The sequence below is a fragment of the Podarcis raffonei genome, chromosome 13 (genome assembly GCF_027172205.1).
Source record: "Podarcis raffonei isolate rPodRaf1 chromosome 13, rPodRaf1.pri, whole genome shotgun sequence".
In the NCBI taxonomy this organism is placed as follows: domain Eukaryota; kingdom Metazoa; phylum Chordata; class Lepidosauria; order Squamata; family Lacertidae; genus Podarcis; species Podarcis raffonei.
In genome coordinates this window covers 38,194,999-38,218,725 of record NC_070614.1, presented here as the reverse complement: position 1 = coordinate 38,218,725, position 23,727 = coordinate 38,194,999, and the positions used below count along the sequence as shown (strand labels likewise).

At 46.7% G+C, this 23,727-nt stretch overlaps 2 protein-coding genes and 1 pseudogene across 3 annotated transcripts; all 3 read right to left on the bottom strand.

The window, feature by feature from the left end:
• Window positions 1-52: 52 nt before the first annotated feature.
• LENG1 (leukocyte receptor cluster member 1) lies at window positions 53-5,893 on the bottom strand. Its single transcript, XM_053361653.1, has 4 exons — window positions 5,689-5,893; window positions 2,841-3,014; window positions 1,827-2,080; window positions 53-839 (listed from the first exon to the last, which is right to left on the bottom strand). The coding sequence occupies exons 1-4, from the start codon at window positions 5,818-5,820 to the stop codon at window positions 626-628; spliced, it is 774 nt and encodes a 257-aa protein (XP_053217628.1). The 5' UTR covers window positions 5,821-5,893; the 3' UTR covers window positions 53-625.
• Window positions 4,193-5,578, bottom strand: LOC128399850 (putative methyltransferase C9orf114; annotated as a pseudogene).
• A 1,138-nt stretch (window positions 5,894-7,031) lies between the features above and the next one.
• TMC4 (transmembrane channel like 4) lies at window positions 7,032-22,068 on the bottom strand. 2 transcript variants are annotated; one of them, XM_053361103.1, is made up of 16 exons: window positions 21,660-22,068; window positions 20,367-20,601; window positions 19,314-19,462; window positions 19,053-19,214; window positions 17,998-18,083; window positions 17,764-17,909; window positions 17,522-17,669; window positions 16,102-16,275; window positions 14,790-14,953; window positions 13,905-14,031; window positions 13,471-13,568; window positions 11,173-11,359; window positions 10,803-10,933; window positions 9,363-9,518; window positions 8,733-8,811; window positions 7,032-7,381 (listed from the first exon to the last, which is right to left on the bottom strand). In XM_053361103.1, exons 1-16 carry the CDS (start codon window positions 21,706-21,708, stop codon window positions 7,328-7,330), a joined length of 2,145 nt encoding a protein of 714 aa, XP_053217078.1. In that variant the 5' UTR covers window positions 21,709-22,068; the 3' UTR covers window positions 7,032-7,327. The 2 variants fall into 2 exon arrangements, with proteins under 2 accessions (XP_053217078.1, XP_053217079.1); XM_053361104.1 differs by lacking the exons at window positions 20,367-20,601; window positions 21,660-22,068 and adding an exon at window positions 19,873-20,056.
• Between the last annotated feature and the right edge of the window lie 1,659 nt (window positions 22,069-23,727).

Here is a 23,727-nt window from a genome sequence, read left to right as displayed (position 1 = left end):
GAAGGATGACACTGCTACTACTTCCTGTGGAGACTCATGAACACAAAGCACCAGACGTTCTGCGTCCTTTATTGCCCAGAATCCATTTCAAAACACAGTAGATACTGACACATATCCTGCACAATAGATACTGACAGGCTTTGGCCTATACCAATTTCCTTGAGGAAAACAAAGATGAATAGGGAGAGGTGAGGTCTTGGAAGGGGACGGGGGTGAAAATAGGCAGAACTTGTTATCCAACTGCGATTGTACACAACGGTCCCAAGGCAGGCAACTGATTGATTGCATAGCTGGTGGAGCAGCCTCTGGCCTGGCCCTAATCTAGAAAACGATAGTGATAAGGTGAGTGTGTGTATTACTGAAGCCCACATGCCAAAGTCTTACTCAGCCTAATCCTGATTACTGTACATTGACCAGAACGTGTCCACGCCCCAGGCCAGGGTATGAATTCAATAAAGAATACGTTGCATCGAGAAAGAAGAAAATTAGGCATATTCCTCTTGAAGAAAATTGATTCTGACAGCATTCCTCTCTTGATACCGCAGGATAACATGCTTTCCCTGACAGCATTGCTACTGCTATTGTCTCATTGCAGTGTCTGGTAGTATCACGCTTGCACGACACCTCACTGTGGTTCCCAGACCCTCTTTCTTGCCAGTTGCGGGTTAAACTGAGAGTTGTAGCCCCTTTTTCTTTCATCCGTTTCCTCCTCCTGGAGTGGGAGGGTGCCTGCCCTTTGGGCTAGAAGGCTCTCAGCCCGGGCTCGCTCTGCCTTCTCGCGGCGCAACCTCTCCTGGCGCAGTTGCTCCAATGGCGACGATGCTGAGGAAGGGGCAGGCCTGAAATGGAAACAAAAGGGTTTAAGAAGAGGAGTGGGGAGCCCTTTTCAGCCCAGAGGCTTTATTGGCAGAGGGCATTCTGATGGTAGGCAGGCCCAGAGGCAAAAGCAAAAAATACGAATTTTACCTTTGTACACAGTAGACTAGCTTTTTTTACACTTACATATCCTCTATCAGAGTTTAAGGGTGCAAAGCGGAGCTGATGGAGAAGGATGCAGCCTGGAAAGTCTCAAGAGCCAAACAGAGCCCCAGAAGGATGAGTTTACACCTGGGGCTAAGGTTCCGCATGCCTGGGTTAGAAACTGAAGTGTTGATGGGACCCTGCAAATGTCTGTAATCCTCACCATCCTGCCTACAGGAATCCTTTATTTTGTGCTCTTGTCCTGCTGTTTTGGGAGGCGACAGAGGCTATTGCCAATAAAATGTAGGGGCGGGGACGTAAGTTTAGGGGTAGCGCTGAGGTTCAGCAACATCTGTCAGGCCAAAGGTTCCCCACACCTGCCCTATATTCTCCTTTCAACACCTGACAAAAGGGCACTGTCTGACCAGTAGGGGGCAATACTTAAAGGCTGAACTTCCAGTCCTCCACCACCACCTTTCCAGGGCCAATATCCCACCCTGCAACAGAGCAGGAGTCAATTTTATTACTTTGACAAATTACTGTTAAGTATTTTATCTCTGAGAGCTGGATTCTTTGAAGCAGCACAAAAGTAGGCAAACGACCCCCTCACACTCATTGACCTCTTTCTTAAGACTTGGCTGTAACTGCTGCTCTGTAAACCTCCCCTTTATACAAAAGAGCATTTTCCTCTTTTCAGAGCAGCCACCTGCAGATGGGAAGTGCTACCTGAAACGCACACCTTGCATTTCCCACATGTGTGGCTTCCCTCCCCCGCCCCTCCTAAGGGTGGGTGTTTGTTGTCTGGGGCGTCCAGTCTCAGCCAGCAGGAAGGAGCAGCAGTGTCCTAGGCTGCTAAAGGAACGCACCTGAAAGCCAGAGTTCCTCCGCTTCCTTTTTGCTCCCGCTTGTCTTTCTTCCCATCTTTCTTGTGGGATCCCTTCTTCTTCCGCAAGTGCTTTTCCATCTCGGCCAGGGGATCCAACTTCCCTTTCAGCTTCTCATCTTTGGCGATGGCCTCACTGCGTTCTGGCAGCTCCTGGTACCAGGGACGACTCGTCTGGGCCTCTGCTGAACTCTGGCCCAAGTACGTGAGGATACCCAGAGCTTTTTCCCGACGCTCCTGGGAGGAGTGAAATAACCCAAAGCAGTGTTAGTCGAAGCACTGTTAATGCTGCCTGTGCGAGATTGCTCCATGGACTGTCAACTTACATCCCTATTCCCCCTTTAACAAAATTCAGACCATCTATATTGGGGAAGCCAAAGGTGCTGCTTGACTATAACTCCCATCATCCCCGACCATTGGCCATGCTAAGGCTGATGGGAGTTGGAGTCCCAACAACATATGGAGGGGTTGTATTGGCTATCCCCAACCCAGATACTACTCTATCCACTTCGCTTCAACAATGTTACAGCATTGGATGCTCCCAGACCATTCACTGGCCCTCACTGCAGTATATTCTTTTCTTTCCAGTGAGTATTTACCAGGCAGTAACAGATTACAATGAAGGCTAACCCAAAAGGATGGAAGCTGGAAGCCTATATTTTCTGGAAGGGGAAGCACATCGAGCACAAAGGACATGGCAAACCAGGGTTCCATATGTATGACAGGCACGTGGGAGCAGATACTCCAAAAATAAATTTCTTTGCCAGATAAATAAACCCCTGAATATGTATGCTACAAGCCCTCCACATTTTGCCCTTGCACAGCCAGAGGGTAGCAAGAGCCCAAACCACCCCACGCCAACTCTGCCAGAGTTATTTTCTGCAAGTGGGGCAAATGAGTTCATGTTGCACCCTGGCTGGGTTGGAGCCCTTTAGACCACCAAGTTTGCAGCTGGTGAAAAGAAAGCCTCCACAACAAGCTCCCCTCCTCCCATTACCTTCTCTTGCCTCTTCTCCTCCTCATATTCTTTGTTGCCACTTTCTTCCAACTCTTGAAAGAGATTTAGATGGCGTGAGGGCCTTTCTGAGCCTAAAGCGAGGATGTCCGAGCTGCTGTCATCACCTCCTGGAGCTGACAGGCGTGCTTTCTTGCGTAGGAATTCAGTCCGGGCCTAGGATCAAAGGAGAAGAATTTGCCCAAGGTGCAACTCCCTGCCCTCCCTGCCTGCATAGCTACCTTGCTGTGGCATATTTCTCTGCCACGACAGCCAACCTGCCCTTTCCTTCCCAGTCTCTTACATTATTCTCTAAAAGCCTGTGGCTCATTGCAAGATAGCCACTTTGCAGTCAAATTAACAATAAATCTATTCTATTACTGGAGACAGGAGTTATGATAGAATAAGACTGGGACAAAGCAAAAATGTTAAGTGTGTGCACGTTTTGGGGAACCACTAAGCCCACCAATTTTAAATTCATGTATTTTCACAAAGAACTGGATGGACAGAAGTCAAGAGCAAGTGTTATAAACAAAAAGGCAGCAACATGGTATATATACAATACGAACACAAGAGCAGCAACACAAATTCGTGTGGCATTTTAAGACTATCAGGTTTATTGTGACACACATTTCTGTGGACTACAGCCCGTTAAATTTGATGTATGAAATGTTATCCATAGTTGGCAGAGTAGCATATATGTACACACTCCTGGGTATAGAAAAATATATATAATATTCTATGAAATGCAAGAGGTATCTTATGTCTGGAACACTTCTGTTCAATGCTCAAATGTATGCAGGATCAAGCACAGTGACATTCACAACAATGGTAACTGGTGGTTAACTATTTAATATAGCAAGTTTTGGAAATAGTGTGTATGAATTGAGGTGCTTCATTATACTTGACTTTTATATGTTTGCCTCCCCCCCAATTAAAACTATTTAATTTAATTCAACAAAATTGATGAACTTGATCCAGTGATACCAGCTTTTTAACACCTGATAGTCCTTTTTTCTCTGCTAAGTAATTGCACTGCCCTCCACCAGTGGGCAGTATTGCCCACTTTGGGAACCACTGGTTTACACCTAAAAAGGTCTGGCCATTTCATTGATCAAGATACTACTGGAATATTATCACATTAGGTCACACACTTGATACGTTTCTTCTTAAACTGTAGGTATAGCAGTCCTAATTTTGTGGATGAAGTTGTTGCTCCTGTGTTAAACATGAATGTGGTTGCAACAGATTGCATTTGGGCTAGAGGGCATCATCCCCCAGTCAATCGCCACACTTAGGTCTTCAATGTTTCCCAAGTTTGATGATTCTGAGAAGTGGCAGCTGAGCTGGTCTCAAAGTCCTTCCCCCTTTCCCCCTCTATTTGTGTCTGGATGCTCCAACCTGTTCCACTCTCAAATCATCCAGTGGCAACCGGGAGGTGAGTTTCCTGACCTCCCAACAGAGAGAGAAGATGGTCCGGCTTCACATTTCGGTCTTAAGTTGGCTGGAAGAGGTAAAGATTGATGATGGTCTGCCCGTGTTGGATGCTTGAGTTTCTGCTTCTATTCAGAGGCCACTGCCTTTCTTCACTGCTTTGTTGATATGAGGTCTCAGCACCGACAGAGAGATGAGAATTGCTTCCTCAGTCCTGATGATGCGGCTGCCCTTCCCTGGACAGGTATTCAAATAAAAGTCAAACAAGGTGCTTGGATCTGTGACCTCCAGGTTCAGGTCCATGTCCACGCTTGCCTCCAGGCCTTGCAAGCCTCCGAAAACTATCAAAGCATGTCTGAAAGGAGGCAGTGTTGCCTGGTCCACAGAGGTCCCTCGCTCAGAGGTTCCAATGGAGAGATCGTAGCCTTCTTTATACGGGGACTCAGCAAACACAACACTCAGACAGGATGCCAAGCAGACACTGTAGCCCCAGTAGAGCCCAGAAGCAGTTCAAAACTGGTGTGATGAAACGACCACCCCCTTCTGTGTTTGGCTCTCTGGATTTTTCTGTGGGTTGAGATGCACTGTAACACGAAGGCCTGCCTCCAGCTACTTATCAATCTGTACCTTCTTTTGCATTCCACAGTTCAGAAAGGATCCCCGGCCAGGCTTGGTGGGTCATGACAAAGCCACTCCTTCCCAATACTCCAATTCCTCACCTATCCACACGTGGTGGGGGCTATCTAAGGGGTTTAAGAGCCCTGCAAACTGGAGGTCTTGGTGTTTGGGGGGAAAAGACTTCCTAATGTATTGGGGACATTCCAGGTACTGCAGAATCCGGGCCAGCTGCACACAGGCCTGACCTCTCTTCTTGATCCCTTCAAATTCACCTTCCACTGTCTTTGCATCCTCCCCTTGCTCATCAAACACCACAATCTCATCCATGCAGAAGATGACGCAAATCCTGGCAATCTGCCCAGTAAGGTATGTCCGCAACTCTGCCGACTGGGTGTTGCTGAGAATGGAGCCCGGAAGGGCGACGCTGACTGTGTAGTTGCATCCTTTATCTTCAATGGGCTCTGCCTCCTCTTTCTGTTTCTCTGCCACTTCCTGCATCATCTTCTTCTCCAGTCTCTCCAACAGCTTCAGCTCCTTCTATTTCTTCTTCTCCTTCTTCTTTTCCTGCTTCCATTTGCGCCAGTCCATTGTCCTGTCTTCTCCCACCCGTAAGCGCTTCGCCTGGCTTTTCTCCGCCATGTTCCACTCGCCCAACCACCACCCTCATGTTTGCCTTTTGACATCAATTTAAACTGGTAAAGTAGATGCCTAAGTACGCGCATGCGCAATGGAGACGTAGCTCAGACTAGAAAACTGCGCACGCGCAAATCTTCGCGCATGCGCCTTGACGACAACGTACCTCCTGTTCAGCGAGTAGTGCTCGGGCCTCCTTCTTCTGCCGCTGCGCTTCGGCCTCCGCCTCGTCCCGCCGCACCTTGGCCACGTTGTCTTTGTTCCTCACGTGCCATGACTTCTTGGGAAGAATGTTCATTTTGGCTCTTGCTGTTTCTTTCCGAAGCTTCCGCCCTCCTCCCTCCCAGCTTCCGTTTCCGGTGTCAGTCTATTCTCCGGCTCCGCCCTCTGCTTTTGATTGGTGGGGTGCTCGCGCCGTCTCTGTACGTGCCCCTTGCGTCATCTCGCGCCGCTCTTACAATCTGACGGAATGTTGAGTTCGTACTTTGTTCTGATTGGCTCGTGCTCCTTTGGTTCCGCGGCTTGATTGGTGCAGAGTCACACACGTTCGTTTCAGTGACGGCGCCTGAGAATTTATTAGGCTCTGCGTCACTGCATCTAAATCAAACCCCCGATTTCCCGGGAGGTGCTCCGTTCTTGCGACACATTGTTACAAGTCTTCTTCCAATAATAGCTTCTATTGCACGTGTGCCCAGATTACATCAGAAACGGAAAATGACCCCCGTTTTAGTCTCCGACATAAACCGACTACCGCTTATTCTCAGTAGTAGTCTTCATATATTCGAAACAGTCATTTCCCTCTTGCCTCAACACACATTGCATAAAGCTACACTTTTTGAAACGTTTTCAATTATGTGTTATACTGTACGGAGGAATTTATTTCTTATACTCTGCCCATCTGACTGTGCTACCCCAGCTGCTCTGGGCAGCTTCCAACAAAATATAAAGGGACAAAACCAAACATCAAACATAAAAAACTTCCAGAAACACGGCTGCTTTCAGATGTCTACAAAATGCATATTTTTTTAAACTCTTTAATATCTGATGAGAGGCCGTTCCACAGGGTGGGTGCACCTACCAAGCAGGTAGTTCCCTTACTTCAGCCACAGTTGTGTCCTCAGCACCAGTACTCCAAAGCCACTCACCATTCATCAAATACATTAAGAAAACACAGGTGAACTCATAACTACATAATGGTAAACAAATAAACTTCAAAATGTCCCAACTCTTCCTGAACTAATGTGCAAAGTCTCCTTTGTTAGTAGGCTGTCACCCAATTAAGAAATCAGCATAAAATTTTATTGAATATGCATAACATTTACATATAACGAAACACTGTTCCAAGGGGGGGGGCACATATTTTTTTAGATATTAGGAACACAGGAAGCTGCCTTCTTCCAAGTCAGACTCCCAAGTTAGTAGCTTTTCAGGTAGGGTTCCCCTATGTCCAACAACTTTGAAAACTTTTCCGTCCAAATTTTCACTGCTTGAAATATGGCAACCCTATTTCCCAACAGGTGTTTGTTTCTTGTGTCAGTTACATATCTAGCAGCATTTCACTTCAAAGCTGGGTCAAGGATCTGTGTACGTGAGACCATTCTGGCACCCATAAAACATAACAATACATTTGTCATAGAGCAAAATTGGTCAGAGTCCTGTCTATGAAGAATGGTGAAAAAGCCAGGGGATCCAGTATGGAAGAACAGAGCTGATGGAATCTGCAGAATCAATACTGCCAAAATCAGTGATATCCTAACATTCTTTCTGATGAGAAGAAGAGATCTCTCATTATGCATCCATTTGCTTCACTGGCTCAGCTCAGAGATCTGTTTCACCAGGAAAAGTTTGTCCTGACCCTCCTGAGGGACAGAAAGAGAAAATTAAAAACAATGGCATTTATCTCATCATCTCTCCTATACTGCACTGAGTGAAGGAGCCCATATAATCACTAACATTTTCCAGCATTTAGTCTTCCTTTTTAATAAAAAAAAAAAATGAGATCTGCCTTTCTTCTAAGAGGGAGAAGAAATAAAATTCGTCCCTCAACTTTGGAAATGATGGTGAGAGGATGCTACTAGGTTTCCTTTCCTCTCTCCCTCCATTTTGGATGGAGTTCACCTACCACAATATCTCTCTCTCTCCCCCATCTCTCCCCCCCCCTCAACACACAACCAGGATAGTGATGGGACGGACATCTTTAAAGAAACTGCTGAATAGCAAGTTAGATTATTCTAGCATCACACTGGTTATTGTGGCTGGCAGCAGAGGTTTCCTCCTGATACTGGCAGAAGATAGTAAGTTGAGTCCTAAAAGCATACACCTCAAGTGTCAAAAGCCAGGGTAAGTGTGTGCGGTGGCCTGGGGAAGCGACTTGAGGGCCAGAGAGAGGCTTGAAGGGCTGCATTTGACAGATATTTTTCACCTCTGATCTATGCATGTGTAAACTTTATGCAAAGCAGTGTCTTCTCTTTGACTGATGCTTAAGTGGCCGTTGTATTCCCAGCCCTACTATCAACGAAGCCAGATACTGAATCACTCCCACTGAACTTTTTTGGTGGCCACTGATAACAGAATTAACAGAGAGGAAATTATCTCAGTTTCCAAAACATTTATCAATGTGTGCACCACACTGTTAATCTCTTCCTCCTCTGAGTCTGCCAATTTGAACCTGTCAACGCTGGACTTGCCCCTTGTATACAACGCCTGGAGGAAAATTTATATCGCCAATTCTTAATTGGCTTCCAGGTCGATCCGCACAGGAAGTGACAGTGGAACTCATAGCAGATAAACATCTATATATTACACACCAGGTAGCCAAATTTGCACTGGCAGCCAAGAAGCTCCGTTCTAGCTATGTGAATGCACTCCAATCTTAAATTTTTATGTTGTAAATTTCTTTTGATGCTGTAAACTGCTACAGGTTACATTTTATGATTTTAGATGAAAGTTTCCTTTTATTCTCTGTCGTCCATTGTAAAGGCCTTTGGCTATATAGAATAAAATTGATTGAGAGTGGATTGCACTACCCACCCATTCTTTAACTGTGACCCTTGTCAGATGTGGAGAATGTGGGGTCCTCCAGATATTGTTGGACTACAACTCCCATCATCCCTCACCATTGACCATGCTGGATGGGGAAGGTGGGAGTTGCAGTCCAAACCACCTGAAAGGCATCACACTGGCTATCCCAACCTGTTAGGAACCACTTACCAAACGGAGCTGCCATTTAAGGCCTTTGACCACAGAGCTGTAGGAGTCAGCCAGTGCCTTGAGGAAGAACATGAGGATGCTAGGAAGGTTTAAAAAGAAAAAAGACAGATGAGAGGAGACAGGTGGCAATGGCATTGCAGTTCCCCTGAGACTATACAGGTGAAAGACAGCACACAATGGTCTCTGCCATCAGGGGACCATTGCGCTGTGAGGCTGCTCCCTCCATATCCCAAAAAGAAGAATAGCAAGGAGGGGATCAACCAGAGAAGGATCAACCATAGAGAGCTTGCTTCCTCACACAGCAAAAGAACCCCAAAGAACTTTGTAACTTAAAACTAGCACCTGTGTTTGGTTTTTTTCCTCCTCCCTCCCAATTTTATTTCCTTTTGTGCTGTGCTCTTTAGACTGTAAACCTGAGGAGAGGGGCCATCTTACTGGTGATCATTGTAAACTGCCATGCTGAGTGTCTTTTGCACCTTAACAATGGGGTAAAAAGAATTTAAATAAATCAGTGTTTTCCATTCCACAAGACGGACTCTGGACTCAGAAGACCTCTCTCTTTTACTCCTCAAATCCATACCTGAACCTTACCACACTAGCATCACATTCCGATACCCAGCTCCTTCTCACCTCAATAGCAGGAACAAGGGCACAGCAAATGCTATGGAGCCCACATATCCAAAGAAGTCCCGGGCAGTGCGGGGTAACTCAGAGATAGCACTGCTGACAGTGTTCCACATAGTGGGCTCCCCCCGGAATGGACCACAGGCCTTCGAAGGAGGCAAACTGGAGGAGAGAGAGAGAGCAGGGATAAAGCAGAAGAATTGGCAGTGGCAGGTGTGAAGGGCAACTTCAAGGTTACACACATGAAAAGCATCAAAAGTTACCATGAAAATATTCCCAGCTTCTGCAGGGCCAGTTGTCTGTTGAAACAACTACAAGGATAATGATGACCTCCAGCAAGGTGAGGTTGGAAAAGGCTCACCCATTTGTCTCCTCTTTGGGTAGGTTGGATGGCCATCTGTCATGTATGATCAAATTGAGATTCCTGCATTGCAGGGGTTGGACTAGATGACCCCCAGGGTCCCTTTCAACTCTATGATTCTATTATCCTATGCAAATTGCACTACTTAACCGTCCAACCAAGGCCTTTACTTTAACAAAGAGACTAATCTGATTCAGCAGGTTCTCTCTCATAGATTCTAAGACCACAGACATGAGATTTGAAAGGACCCCATGGGTATCATCCATACTGACCCTCCAAACCCATAACAAGATCTTGGGGGGCAGGAATGGGAAACCACAGATCTAACAGCAAAGGGATCCTTGCTCAGTTACTTCTCTCACTCAGATGAGGGAGCAGTATGAAATTGCCTTTTACAGAGCTGGGCCAATTGTCCTTCTAGCTCAGAATTGCCTACTCAGACTGACACCAAGCTGTTCAAGATCAGGTGTGGAGAACATTTGGCCCTCCAGATAGTGCAGGACAACAGTCCCATCATTGCTGGCCTTTGGCTAACTTTGCTGGGGATGCTGGGAGTTGTAGTTCTGGAGCATCTGGAGGGCAACAGGTTCTTCACCCCTGCTTTAGATGAACAGAGTTCTTCCCATCGCAAAATAATTTTTAAATTGGTGATTCCAGGGATTGGACCTCAGACCTTCTGCATGATGAGCACATTCTCCACCACTGAGCTGCAGACCCTTCCAAACCTACAGCGTTAATGGTTTCCAAATTCTCTACTTAGCCCTCCATTCTTTATAGAGCAGCCAGCCATTTAGGCTCTTAATTCTCTAATTCTGTCATCATGTCCTTCATTGCAAGGACCTTGGTCATTAACTGCCCATGTGTATACCTTAGTGTTGGTTTTTCACTATACTTTAGCCAGCCCTTTTGGGTTTCCCTTTTTAGAGGCGGGGGCAAGCAATTTTGCACAAAGGAGCACATTAAGTCCCCACAGTCAGATTTAAGACACAAGATGTGCCAGCAGCGAACAACAATTGTGGCTGCAAATGGCTCTGTTACAGCTATTGGGAGGCGGTTGGGTTCAGAGGGGGTGCATTTATACTTACACAAACATGCTGTAGAGGGCAGGGACACAGGAAATAGCCAGACCCAAAAGCAAAACCAACAGGAAGAAGAAGTTGGAGCTGGAGGCACGAAACGTCCGTTCGGCCGGACGACAATTGGCATAGAGGGTTAGCTGGAAGGAAGAGGGAAAGAAAATGTAAAAGAGCTCGGGGGACCCTCCCGCTGTAATCCCGGAAGGCCTGGGCAGATGGCGCACTGAACTAAGCATGCCACTTTGAACATGTCCCAGAATCCTTTGCAACTAAGGTTGCCCAGTTCATAGCCAGAGAACATTCATAACTTTGAAATGAGGGTTGCAACTCAGTTGGAGAAATGTTAAGCAGATTAAACACTCCCCATCCCCAGAGTCACCTTTTTCAAGTAGAAGACTACAATATACTTGATGGTATTGAGTACAGGCAGCAGCGGGCAGAAAAGAACCCCCGTCCAGCACAGGGTCTGCCCGTACACCAGGTCCAGGACATTGCCAGGCACCACAAACTCCTGCTGCCCCCAGAATTTCAGCAAGCGGCAGGTAGGGAAGGCAGTCACCAGCAACCTAGAAGGCAAAGAAAAGAAGCTGAAGGCAGGCATGGATCCCACAGTTGGCATCTGACACCTGCAGCCCAGCCACAAATACGTACTCTTCTGTTCCTCCAGTCATTCATTCCATTTATACTACAAATTTCTTCCGGGAAGCTCAGAGTGGCAAATAATGGTCCACCCCACACCTCCTTTTATTCTTGCTGCAACCCTGTGAAGTAGGTCTGGCTAAGTCCAAGTGTTCTTCAACCTTGGGTCTCTCAGATGTTGTTGGACAACAACACCCATCATCCACAGTAAGTATAGCCCATGGTCAGAGATGACAGCAGTTGAAGTCTAGCAATATTTGGGAACCTAAGGTTGAAGAAAACTGGGAAAGGGCTGTATCCAGTGTTAGTCCTACTCAGAGGAGACCCATTGAAACTAATGAGCATGAATAACTTAATTCATTTCAGTGGGCCTACTCTTGAGTAGAACTTAAGTTGAAGATAACAACCTGTGTGATTGGCCCAAGGCCACTGAGATTCATGGTCATGGTAGGATAGGAATCTAGGGCTTCCTAGGTCTACCTAGCAGGTAGAACATCCTACCTGCTACACCACTGGTGCCCAGGACTCTGTTGCTATCATAGGAGCCAACTCCTAGGGGCCAAGTTCCCTCTGAGCACCCTAAAAAAAAAACATTTGAGGGGGCAGAGCTCCCGCAAAGTTAATGGGCACTGCCATTCAAATGATGTATGCACACAGAGTATTGTGATCGCGAGATGAGCCTCCCAAATATTTTATTCAAGTTGGCGCCCTTGGTTGCTATACACTCAGCTAGGCTTGCATCTTCCCAAGGGTGGTGGTGGGGAATGGTTTTATTATATAGTATGCTAATTATTCTGAAATGTAGACAAGTTTTAAACAGGAACTGAGGCAAGGATGCATGCTAGGAAAACACCTTTTTCATACAAAATACTAAAATTGCTTTTGAGCCTTTCTTGCTTCAGATTTTCAGAGCCTGAGTGAATGAGGTTAGTGTGGGATAGAAGGGCCTAAACATCAGCATAACAGATGTGGGGAGTGGGAAGAAGAAACAAAAACAAACCAACACTATTGTTTGTATTTTAATTACTCTGTGTGGAAAATCACGCCATCCTAAACGCATGTGTTCAAAAGGCAAGTCCCTCTGGGTTCTGCAGGGCTTACTCCCAGTAAGGGTATAGGACTGCAGCCAAAGTAATTTATTACATGACACAAACACAGGGATGACATCAAGTCTGATGGTGCATTCTGACTCCCGTCTTGGGACGTAGCAGACTTTATTATTGCTAGTTTTATTTCAACAGAGCTCTATCTCATAATTTAAACATGAAAAGAAAATAATAATGAGGGGAAATCAGTAATGGAAGCTCCCCCACTTCTCCCCTTATAATTAGGAAGCAATTAAAAAGCTGTCATCGGGCAATGTTATTACCATGCTGAATAGGAAAGGGGGGGCAAGGAGGAAGTTGCTCCTTAAAGCCACAGTAACCCTTAAGAGCCTCAATAGCATTTTGTTAGAACATAGAACAGGTTGGTGCTGTAACTGCATTTTAAATGAAAGAAAGGCAGAGAAAGCAGGTTTGAAGAAAGATAGGAGAACAACACAAAAGCAATGGAATACAGTCAGAGGGCAACAATGTTGACTTGATTCCACAGAGTGAATCCACTGGATTCAAGTGAGGAAATAACAGACAGTATGGGAATTCTTGGTGTGGAAACAATCTGTTCTCAGCTGGCAGGCCAAACTAAACACATACATAGGAAGGAAGGAAGGAAGGAAGGAAGGAAGGAAGGAAGGAAGGAAGGAAGGACACACACAAAAGCTGTCCCCCACTATAAGCCCCACCACCAAATTAAACAAATCTCCAAACCAAGTGATTTAATGCTGGCCATGTTATTATACCAATGCTGTGTGGGAAAGCACATCAGATGGGGAGGCACTTGTTCCATTGGGGCTGGTTGTAGTGGGGGGTTTTTAGCATATGGTCCATGGTGTGTCAATTGTATTTTATAAACATTGGGAGTCGTTTTGAGGACTCTAGTCAAAGGGTGGGATATAAGAAAGCAAGTAAACCTAACATGGGGGGTATCAAACACTTACTTTCTTGGAAACTCCACAAACAGCATGACAAGCAGCATGACAAGCAAGTCAAAGATCATCAGCCGGTACATTTCCTGCCCCACAGAGGTCTCCCAGCACTGGAAGGACAGGGGAAAAACACTTCAATATTTTTATTTTATTTTATAACTATCCATTTCCCCTCTGCCCCACAATTTCTCTCCCATATAATTGAGGAATCATAGTTGAGAACAGCCCTTTCTTTAAGCCACCTAAACTTTCATGTCATGGTTCCTTATCCCTACCCCGCTGGACAAAATTCTGCCCCCGCAAGGGAAGGACCACCTCTTGCAGTTGCCAGCTGAATTCTAGCTCCTCTTAGGGAACTAAGGCATCACGATTTCTAGCCCACTCATCCTCCACCCAGAGAACCCAGGAGTCTTGGCTCCAAACCTCTTGTCTCCCTCTAACCTCACCGGATGGAGATGATTGTTATAGCCACATTTCTGACACTCAGGGTTCTGTTTATCTCCACCACAGGTGATCTGGCTCCAGAGAGAGATGAGAAGAACCACCAGGCTTGCAAGACGGAGGAAGACGCTCCTATCAGACAGAAAGATTGATATGTAGGTTTGCCAACTGACCATGGAAAATGGTGGGTGGGTGGGGGAGAGATGGCCTGTTCCTGGTCTTCTAAAGTTCAAGTCCCTGGCAAATCTAGGTAAAGCTACAAGAGTTCCATCAGAAACCCTGGAGAGCTGCTGCCAGTCTGTGTAGACAGCACTGAGCTAGATGGACCCATGGTCAGACTCACAGTATGATGCAATTTTGTTATGTTCCAGCTCTGTTGGCCCTTGCTGCCTGCAGCCTGAATGAGCCTGATACAAAATGAGAGCATGAACTGACCGTCTGCCCCACTCAGGGCCTAGTCTCAGGCCCCTGAAGCCAACCCAGCCCTCAACTAGTGCCTGACTTCACTAGCCAGGCATGATCCCTGGGCTATGATGGTACAGTTCCTGCAAAGAGAAATCAGGAACTGCAGGAAGCAATGGCTGACAATGGAGATCTCACAGAAACATTGTAAATGGCACCCATTCTGCGACTTACTTAGCATGATTGTTAATCTGGCCCTGGCTATGATTCAGAACAGAGCTGAAAATAATTCAGGGGCTACTGTGATCCAGACAGGCTCCCTACTGTTCACTAAGAGGAACTGATGGCCTTGGCTCCCACCCTATAGCCTGCGTAGCATGATGCTCAATTCAGTCCTGTCCGTCACTCAGAGGTGGAAGCTACAGGTGCCTCTGCAAGAGGAGGCTGGTGTGTCCCAGGCACTCCCAAGGACTCAGCACTTCCTGTACCTGAGAAGCGTGATTTTGATTTGGAAGCTGAGCGGGTATTTCTCTAGCTGAACAATGATCTCAAAGATCATTGGGACAATGAGGTTGGCAGCTGTGATGACAACCGACGGGAGATAAGCCACCAGAAGCTCCAGGGCAAATTGGCCTTTGACTTGGGAGTCTGTCTGCAGAATGAGAGAGAAAGAGAGAGGTTAATCTGGGGGCAAGAAGGCTGCAGTGAGAAATGGAGCAAGGTTTGTATCTGCCTTCTCCGAGAGTGAGAAACCGGGCTTCATACATGCAGAATTTCAGCAGGCAGGTGGTGAGGCACCGATGGGCAAAGCTATGCTGGCTGAATTTCTGCCTGCTGTGCAGCTGTTAAAGACACAGAGCCATTGCAAGCAGAATCTCAGTCCATCCCCCCCCCCCAGTACTTGGACTGTTCATCTAGACAATGGGAAGGCTAGTGTTGAGAATAGCTGTGAACCGTCCCTTATTTGGCGGGAAACTCCCTTATCCCAGCGCCATGTCCCGCTGCTGTCCTTATTGATGATGTCCCTTAAATTTCCCGGGTTTCAAAGGAAGCAGCTCCTCTCCCTCCCTCCCTGCCGGCCAGGGAGAAGGGAGGCTCCAACTGTGTTGCTTGGCTGCGTTGCTCACCCAATAAGGAGTCTAAGAATGACTGGGGGGTGGAGCTTGCATGACTTGTGCCCGGCCACGTTGCCTGGGGACTTGCCTTTGCTCAGCGCTTCCCAGCAAAGAGGGGACGGTGGTTTTCTTTGCTGCATCCCCTTTGCCGGGTTGCTGCGCTGAGGGAACCACCACTTGAGGCTTCGTTTGGCTGCTGGCTAGGCTTTCTGCCTTTGGCTCAGAGGGGCTCAGAAATTGAACATATCTGTGCCTGGAAAATCCCTTATTTTGGCTGCTGATCCCTTATTTTTGAGGCTGCTGGTCCCTTATTTTCAAATCTGTAAGTTGACAGCTATGGTGTTGAGTCAACCCAGGAATATCACCCACATGCCTCAGCTTAAGAACTTAAGAAGAGCCTGCTGGACCAGTTCAATGGCCCACCTAGTCCAGCATCTTGTTCTCACAGTAGCCCATGGGAAAGTAGCAAGCAGGATTTGAGCACAAGAGTGTCTTCCTGCCTATGGTTTAAAGCAACGAGTATCCAGAAGCATTTATGCTTCTGACATGGCGACAAAGCATGGCCATAATGGCTAATAGCCATCAATAGCCTCTCCTCCATTAATTTTGTTAATCATCTTTTAGAGGCATCCAAGTTAGTGACCGTCACTGCCTCCTGCGTGTGAAGTGAGAGCCGTTTCCTTACCCCTCCCAGAAGTGACTGGGAATATGTCGCTGCCAGGTAGATGCAGTAGAAAGATCCTCCTAGCAGACCCACAACCAGAATATTGAGCACCCCACGGAGGACATAGAGCCTGGAGCGCTGTGCCGTGGTCATCTCTGCCTGGCGCCTGCGAACTGCCTCCTCTTCTAGATCCATCTGGAAATGGGGAGGAAGAGGTGAGAAAGAGACCCTTGAGCACCCTAGGGTGTTGGGTGGGGCAGGGTTAAGCAGTGTGCATCTCCTGTGAGATTGTTCCTATCCAAATCTTCATTTGTTCTGGATATTAGTTAACTCCAGGGACAAAAAAAAAAAAAAAGGCATCAAAGTGCTTGTTCTATGTGTTGCTAGCAAGTCTTGTCAAAAGCTGAAATGCAATTAACAGCTTTCAGCTGTCCCACCCCGCAGCACAGGGCGGGGGGGAAAGCAGGCTGAAATCCAATAAAGCCAGATGCAGATGAAGAAGATGCCTCTGTTGAATTTCTGCCTGCCATTCAACTGCTTCGATGGGGAGTTAAGAAGGCAAATGTACTTAACATTGCCACCTTTTTGGTGAAGCTCTGGTAGCTTTTAACCAACAGCAAACTAGGCAGAAATTTCAACAAGCATAGTGTGCAGCATGCAAAGTGGAACTGGGTAGAAAACTACACCTGTTGAATTTCACCCTCTTGACAGAGCTGTTGAAAAGCACTGGAGCTTGAGGGGATGTGGGGTGGGAGATGGCAACCCTAGCTGCCATTTTTAGTGACCAAATTACTGTAGTACTGGAGTTATTTTGCCTAACAAAGTTGGTGGCTACTTACCAGCTTTGTTAGGCAAATAACCCCAGAAGGAACAATTGATGTTTCATCAGCTCAAATGACTCTGGCAGGAATCTCTCTCCAGTTGTCTGAGGAGGCAGGTGAGGGAGGATCTAAGCCAAAGGAGGAGAAAACCTAATTAAGCCCACCAGGTTCCCCATTTGGCCCACCAGGTCGTTTCAGCCAAGCCACGCCTACTTGCCCTGTGTCTGACATCATGTGTGACATCACTGTGATGTCAGGTGACTGACAGATGGGTGGTGCTGCTCACCTGTCAAAGTTGATCCACAGTGGGTGGAGGAGATAATGATCTATCCCAGGCATAGGCAAACTTGGCCCTCCAGATGTTTTGGGACTCCAACTCCCATCTTTCCTGACCACTGGTCCTGTTAGCTAGGGATGATGGGAGTTGTAGTCCCCAAACATCTGGAGGGCTGAGTTTGCCTATGCCTGATCTATCCTGACGGCCAGATCCAGTTCCCCATCCATGTCTACATCTTTGCCTGAGGCCATGAGCAGACCTTGTACTAGACCCCTGAAATCAAATCCTAAGTGCCAGCTAGCACACATCAAGCTCTTTTTCTGGCTTGCCTGCTTTGTCTTACCCGCAGTTCGTAGCGAATACTGTTGTGCTTTAATTGTGCTGCCTTGTGCTCCACCAGGCCAAAATCCCAGCCAGCAAAGACTTTGTTGCTGTAGGATCCGAGGGAAGCATCTTCACTAACCAGGCTACGTTTGAGGCAATAGACTGATCTATGGAAGGTGGATAGGAGAGAAAGAAAAAGGTGATTCCTGGAGCTGTAGTTCTGTCTGGGGTGTGTGGAAGATGACTTGAAGTTGCCCTCACCTCCGTACAATCCACATCAGGGAGAAGTGGAGGTAGAAGAGTGCTGTCAGTACATACGCCAGGGGGCAGTTGTACGAGAAGCCGACAAAATCGACGGCTGAATTTTGGTAGTAGCCATAGAAGAGGTACGTGAGCTCCATGAAACTCTGTCAGGGAGAGAAATGAACACCAAGTCTGAAAATGGGTCACTGCTGCAGCCTTCCACAGTTTCTTCTTGGGGATACCGCCTCTCACCTTGCCTGACAGAAGGTCCATTACGTAGGAAAAAAAGCTGACCAAGCCTCTGGGTGTGGGGTTGTAAGCCAGACAAGCTTCATTCACTGAAAGGGAAGAAAGAAGAGATCACTGTCCCTGTTCCATTCCCATTCCCACAGAATCAAGGAGTCCTGAAGCCTATTGCTCTCTAGCCTGTTAGACCCTGTTAATCTCTTGGTGAACCCAAGAGTCCTGGGATCCGATAGGGTAGAAAGGGAGATGCTTTGATCTGCTTTAAGAATAGGGCTGTACATTCTGTGGATTTGGTAGATAAGTGCAATATCTTGCATATATTCCTGGGGGCGGAGGATCTGGAGAAGCTCAGCTTCAAACTTTTAGAAATAAGTGGCTAGCCCTTAGTGTCACAGAGATGTTTCCATACTTTCCTCCTACTCCTTTTCCTCTATGTCATTACCTTAACACATGCACACACAACAGATGTCTGCTTCCATTATTTCAGATCTAAATCAGAAAAACTCAAGAAATAATGGAGAACAAGATAACTACATGGAAACATAATTAGCGTTTGCATAATATATTTTTGAATGCAAAAATAAGGTCTCTTTATTACAGAGTTTGAGGGGTGAGTTGTTTTATTTGAGTGCAGCATAACACATTCCTGCTTAGGGGCTCAAAAAGAAAATAACAAGACCAGGACCAAAATATATGAGCTTGTGGTACACCTTTTCTAATGAAATCAGTTTCCTTCCCTTCTACAGAATTGGTTCCTGGAGTCCGTGATTCAACCCTCTTAGCTCCATTCCCCTTCCCTGTGGGGTGTCATCTATTTTTTTTGACAAGCTTTTAATGCCTGCATGACAGGCTTAGAAATACACCAGGTCACACACCACAGAAATGCAGAGATGGAGAAGCTACACCTGTTTAACTTCTCTCTCCTACACAGCTGTCCAAGGCATAGGAGTCCTGTTCAAAGAGAAATGTCATGCCTCAATAAACCTTGGAAGTCCAGCTCCTGCTGAAGAGTTAAATAACTCCTTACCTTAATCAGGATCCCTCCTTACTCAATGGCTTACCTAAACTGCTGTTCTGGTGACTTGTCCGATTGAGTGACAAGGCTTCAAAGGCCGCATTCGGAGCAATTACAAACCCCGCCACCAGCAGGGAGGCAACAAAATTCATCAAGACCAAAAAACGGAGAAAGTTAAAGTAGGACTGGATCCCTGTTCCAAACTGGCCTGTGCGGAGAGAAGATGACAAGTCGGAGCCCATGAAACACAAAACATGTCCTACTCTGTCCCCTCGCACCTAAACGTTTAAGAGCCCCTTCTCCATACCTCCAATGTGGCGAAGCGTGCTCCTCCACATCTCTCCATAGGCGACTGCTGAGCTCGCTTGGCTCCTCACACGCCGGAGTGTCCTCCGCTTCCACACATGCCAGAGCTCCCAACCACTCAGCCTGCTGGCTGCTTGCTCCTGCAGAACTCTTGAAAAGGGGTGGAGGATCAGGGAGGAGGAAAAGAGCCCAGGTGGCTTATTGGGAACCTCAGAGCGTTGACATGAACTAATACAGCACCATATCTCAAAATGCTATAAAACGCTGCCCCTCAGCTTCTCTACATGTGAATTAATTTTCCACACAAACGTGACACGGAGGCCACATCCACACAGCAAATGGCTTCTCCTAAAGGACCCTGGGAACTGTAGTTTCCTCCACAGAGCACTTCCCAACATTTCCCAGTGAACAAAGTGCAGTTCGCAGTTATTTGGAGAAAGCCGTGTGCTTCAAATGGATGTGGTTGTGACCTATAGATTAAGCGTTAGTTGCTGTGCAGCACCCTCCAGTCAAAACACGCCCCTCCCCTTGCAACCCTTGTCCCCCCCAACTGGGCACACCTCTCTTTTAGAAGAAATTCATCAAACACTTATTCTCTTTCCCAGATGTTCTTGCTTCCCTTTTCTCTACCCCATGAGAATGTTTGGAAAACCTGGGGTCTTTTTTTCCTGTCAGGGGCTGTATACAGGTGGTGGGGAAGGGCCAGAGAAAAAGGGTTTGGTCAGAACCACAGGTGGGCGGGGCCATCTCCTTTTTTTCTCCCTCTTTTCTCCCTCTTTTTTCTGCCTCTTTTTCTGTCACCCCCATTTGATATTCAGGGTGCTGGGAATTGTAGCTCTGTGAGGGGGTAGACTACAGTTCCCATGATTCTTTGGGGAGGGGAATGTGCTTTAAATGTTATGGTGTGTATGCAGATAAGGTCAACATCTACATTAAATTAAGCTGAGGGTTGCATGTGCCCTCGGGTCACAGGTTGCCCAAGCCTGCAGCACCTTGGATTTTTTGAGTATCAATCTTCACCCCCTTCTCAAGGACCCAGGAGTCCTGGCACTACCTGAGCTTCCGTTTCTCCTCAAGGCAGAGGGGCAGCTCTTTCAATGGCTTGCTGTCTTCCTCTTCCTCCCCTCCTACAAATTCCGGGACAAGTTCCTGAGGGTCAACCTCAGGTTTGGATGCCCCCTCCCAAGCGGCTCCCCAGGCCGCTGCCTTGTTGCCACGGAAACGCAGTGTCTGGTTGCTTGGCAGCTGGAGATAGAGAGATGGCGGGCCATGGCGACCCCAGCTGGACCCTGGAGAGAGGAAGCAGAATAAGACAGGAGGCATTCATGGCTCAGGAAGCAGCAGCCCATTTTCAATGCACCCTGCACCAGATATCAATGCATGCATATAGAAAAAGCCAACATACTATCTAGGCGCCATTGGTAGGCAAATTAAGGCCCGGGAGCCGGAGCCGGCCCAATTGCCTTCTAAATCCAGCCCGTGGACGGCCTGGAAATCAGCGTGTTTTTACATGAGTAGAATGTCTTCTTTTATTTAAAATGCATCTCTGGGTTATTTGTGGGGCCTGCCTGGTGTTTTTACATGAGCAGAATGTGTGCTTTTATTTAAAATGCATCTCTGGGTTATTTGTGGGGCATAGGAATTCATTCATCCCGCCCCCCCAAAAATATAGTCCGGCCCCCCCACAAGGTCTGAGGGACAGTGGACCGGCCCCCTACTGAAAAAGTTTGCTGACCCCTTCTAGGCCACACTGACACCATACATTTAAAACATGATGGCACCACTTTAAACAGTCATGGCTTCCCCAAAGAATTCTGGGAACTGTTAAGGGTGCTGAGAATTGTTCAGAGACCTCCTTATTCCCCTCCCATGGCTACAGTTCCCGGTTCTCCTGTGAAGGAGGATTGTTAAACCACTCTGGAAATTGTAGCTCTGGGGGCTGTTACCATTACATGCCCTTCACTAGAAGGTCCCAGATTATGCTTGTTGTCAAGTTCCACAGCATCTCTCCTTAAGAGGGCCTGATATGTTTATACCACCCCCTCCCTGAAGTCGATCATAGTGAACCAGAGGTTCCCCAACTGCTGCTGAGTTTTCCTCAGAAGTCTTTTTCTTTTTAGTGGCCCTGCAAATGGAAGCTGATTCCATTCTCCCACTTTCAGATACACTTTTAATTAAATCGCATTCCAACCCCTTCCAGGATTCCATTTGCAGAAGCACACAATGCTTCCAGATCAGGCGGCGACAGTGGTAGAGTAACAACAGATTTCAAAAGCCAGAGGCTTTTTGTGACCAGTCAGTCCCAGATCAAACCAGCAATCTATAGGGGGAAAAGCCCACCACGTACCTGCTTTGTATTCTCTCCTCTCATAACTGTTTTCCTGGCTATCGCCCATGGCTGCAGGTTGTATTTCTCTAGTTTCTGTTCAGTGCACTTTACTCTTGCCAGTAGAAGGAACCAGGAACAAGGAACTAAGACAAGGCTGGGCATGGATTAATGATTTCTCCGGATAGCTTGTCCCATGAACAAAGGCAGTAACTTGGCAACAAACAGACCTGAAGCCTAGAAGCAGTAGCAGTGGCAAAGAGATGTTTATCTTTACCACAAGACCTTTTAAAAGTGGTATAATTGCCTCTGGAATAGTGTGTGTATGTTGACCCTTTGGAAACACTTTTTAAAAAATTTGATCAAAATAGAAATCAGGCCGTTTGAGGTGCTATGCAGTCTCAAACCTGGGTGTACCACTCCACAGGAAGTTGACAAGCATGTGTTTGTAATACATCTGTTTGCTGTTTTGTCACATTCACACATGACGCACTTGAGTGTGTATACAGTGGTACCTCGGGTTAAGTACTTAATTCGTTCCAGAGGTCCGTACTGAACCTGAAACTGTACTTAACCTGAAGCACCACTTTAGCTAATGGGGCCTCCCGCTGCCGCTGTGCCGCTGCTGCACGATTTCTGTTCTCAACCTGAAGCAAATTTCTTAACCCGAGGTACTATTTCTGGGTTAGCAGAGTCTGTAACCTGAAGCGTATGTAACCTGAAGCGTATGTAACCCGAGGTACCACTGTATACTCTTTAAGATATCGTAAGGCTTATGTCTAATCAAATAATGTGCGCAGCCGCTTTCGGTCTTTTAATAGTAAAGTCACCAGAAGGTCCTTTAAAAAGCACACATATCCACACGGCATCATCGTCTGACATGGAAAAGGTGAAGCTGCAGAGGCTTCTGATACTGATAGAAGTTTGTGGGGATTTGGTTGAACAGTAAGACTTGCGATGAGCTGATTTGAACTGGAAAGGCAAAACAGCAAAGGATTCTGGGATTACTGCTGCTTATGCATATAAAAAGTGAGATCTGGCTGCAGCGAGGGCTGGACCATTAGAGCAAATGGGGCACTGCTACACCATCTTCAGTCTGCCCTCAGCCCCACCTGCCTGTCTTCCTACTTACAGCCCAGTACAGGAGATAGTATTGTCTGCCAGCTTCCTCCTCCTCAGTCTCAGTGTTAACTATTGTAGAAGTCATAGAATTGCAAAGTTGGAAGGCACACCAAGGGTCATCTAGTCCAACCCTTTGAAATGCAGGGATCTCAAAGCATCCATAACAGGGAATAAAAACAAGAAAACACACTGGCAGACACTGGTTCCCTGGCTCCACCTACCACTTGAGCTCCTTGCCTTGCATCCTACCAATTACAAATGGGCACCAGCCATCACTGGACCTGAGATAGCAGAAGGAAATCAGAGTTGCTTTATATGTCCAGGGAAGGATTCTTGCAGAGTTAATATAAGTCCACTTTCAAATTACATGTGGCAATTATTTCTATGCTGGGAACTGCTGAAATCCAATTATTTGCAACAGCAATAAAGAGAACACTATTTCCAAGGCTTGGGGATTGTCATTTACTGCCCTCTGGAGGATAAGCTGAATAAATAAGAGATGGTTCTTTTTTTATAAAAAAGGGTTTTTATTTCACATTCAGGCTTCCAATAAAGCTGCATCAGACCTGGATCACAATGTTTATAGAGATGAGCTGTTTTACACCTTACTTTCTTCAGAATGCAAAGACGTAATCCATGAGGCAGGCAAAAAATACAGACAGTCAAGTCATGGGTTCTGCAGTGTAAAACCCACAGGGCTCCCAACCCAACATACATAAAAAAGTTTTAGAAACATGAGACAAGAATTTGTGTGTCCTAAAGCAAATTCTGCAAGCCACAAGCTTAAATTTGCTGCACTTTGAACCAGCTCCCTATAACTGAAGATCACCACTGATACATTTTTAAATGTGGCTGATGTGGCGTGCAAAATTTCATTTTGCTTCTTAGTTTCGGCTTCTCCCATTCCACAGTACTTAAAGCATTAGCCTTACCGAGCTAAACTCCTCAACCCAGAGGTGTCCTTACA

Coding starts and splice junctions, on each gene's coding strand:
- LENG1 (XM_053361653.1), bottom strand. CDS start 5,820: ATGAACATTCTTCCCAAGAAGTCATGGCACGTGAGGAACAAAGACAAC. Junction 3,015..5,688: donor CACTACTCGCTGAACAGGAG/GTACGTTGTCGT, acceptor CTTTGATCCTAG/GCCCGGACTGAATTCCTACG. Junction 2,081..2,840: donor AGGAGAAGAGGCAAGAGAAG/GTAATGGGAGGA, acceptor CACTCCTCCCAG/GAGCGTCGGGAAAAAGCTCT.
- TMC4 (XM_053361103.1), bottom strand. CDS start 21,708: ATGGGCGATAGCCAGGAAAACAGTTATGAGAGGAGAGAATACAAAGCA. Junction 13,569..13,904: donor ATAACAATCATCTCCATCCG/GTGAGGTTAGAG, acceptor CTGTCCTTCCAG/TGCTGGGAGACCTCTGTGGG. Junction 7,382..8,732: donor TTAAATGGCAGCTCCGTTTG/GTAAGTGGTTCC, acceptor TCTGTCCCTCAG/GAGGGTCAGGACAAACTTTT.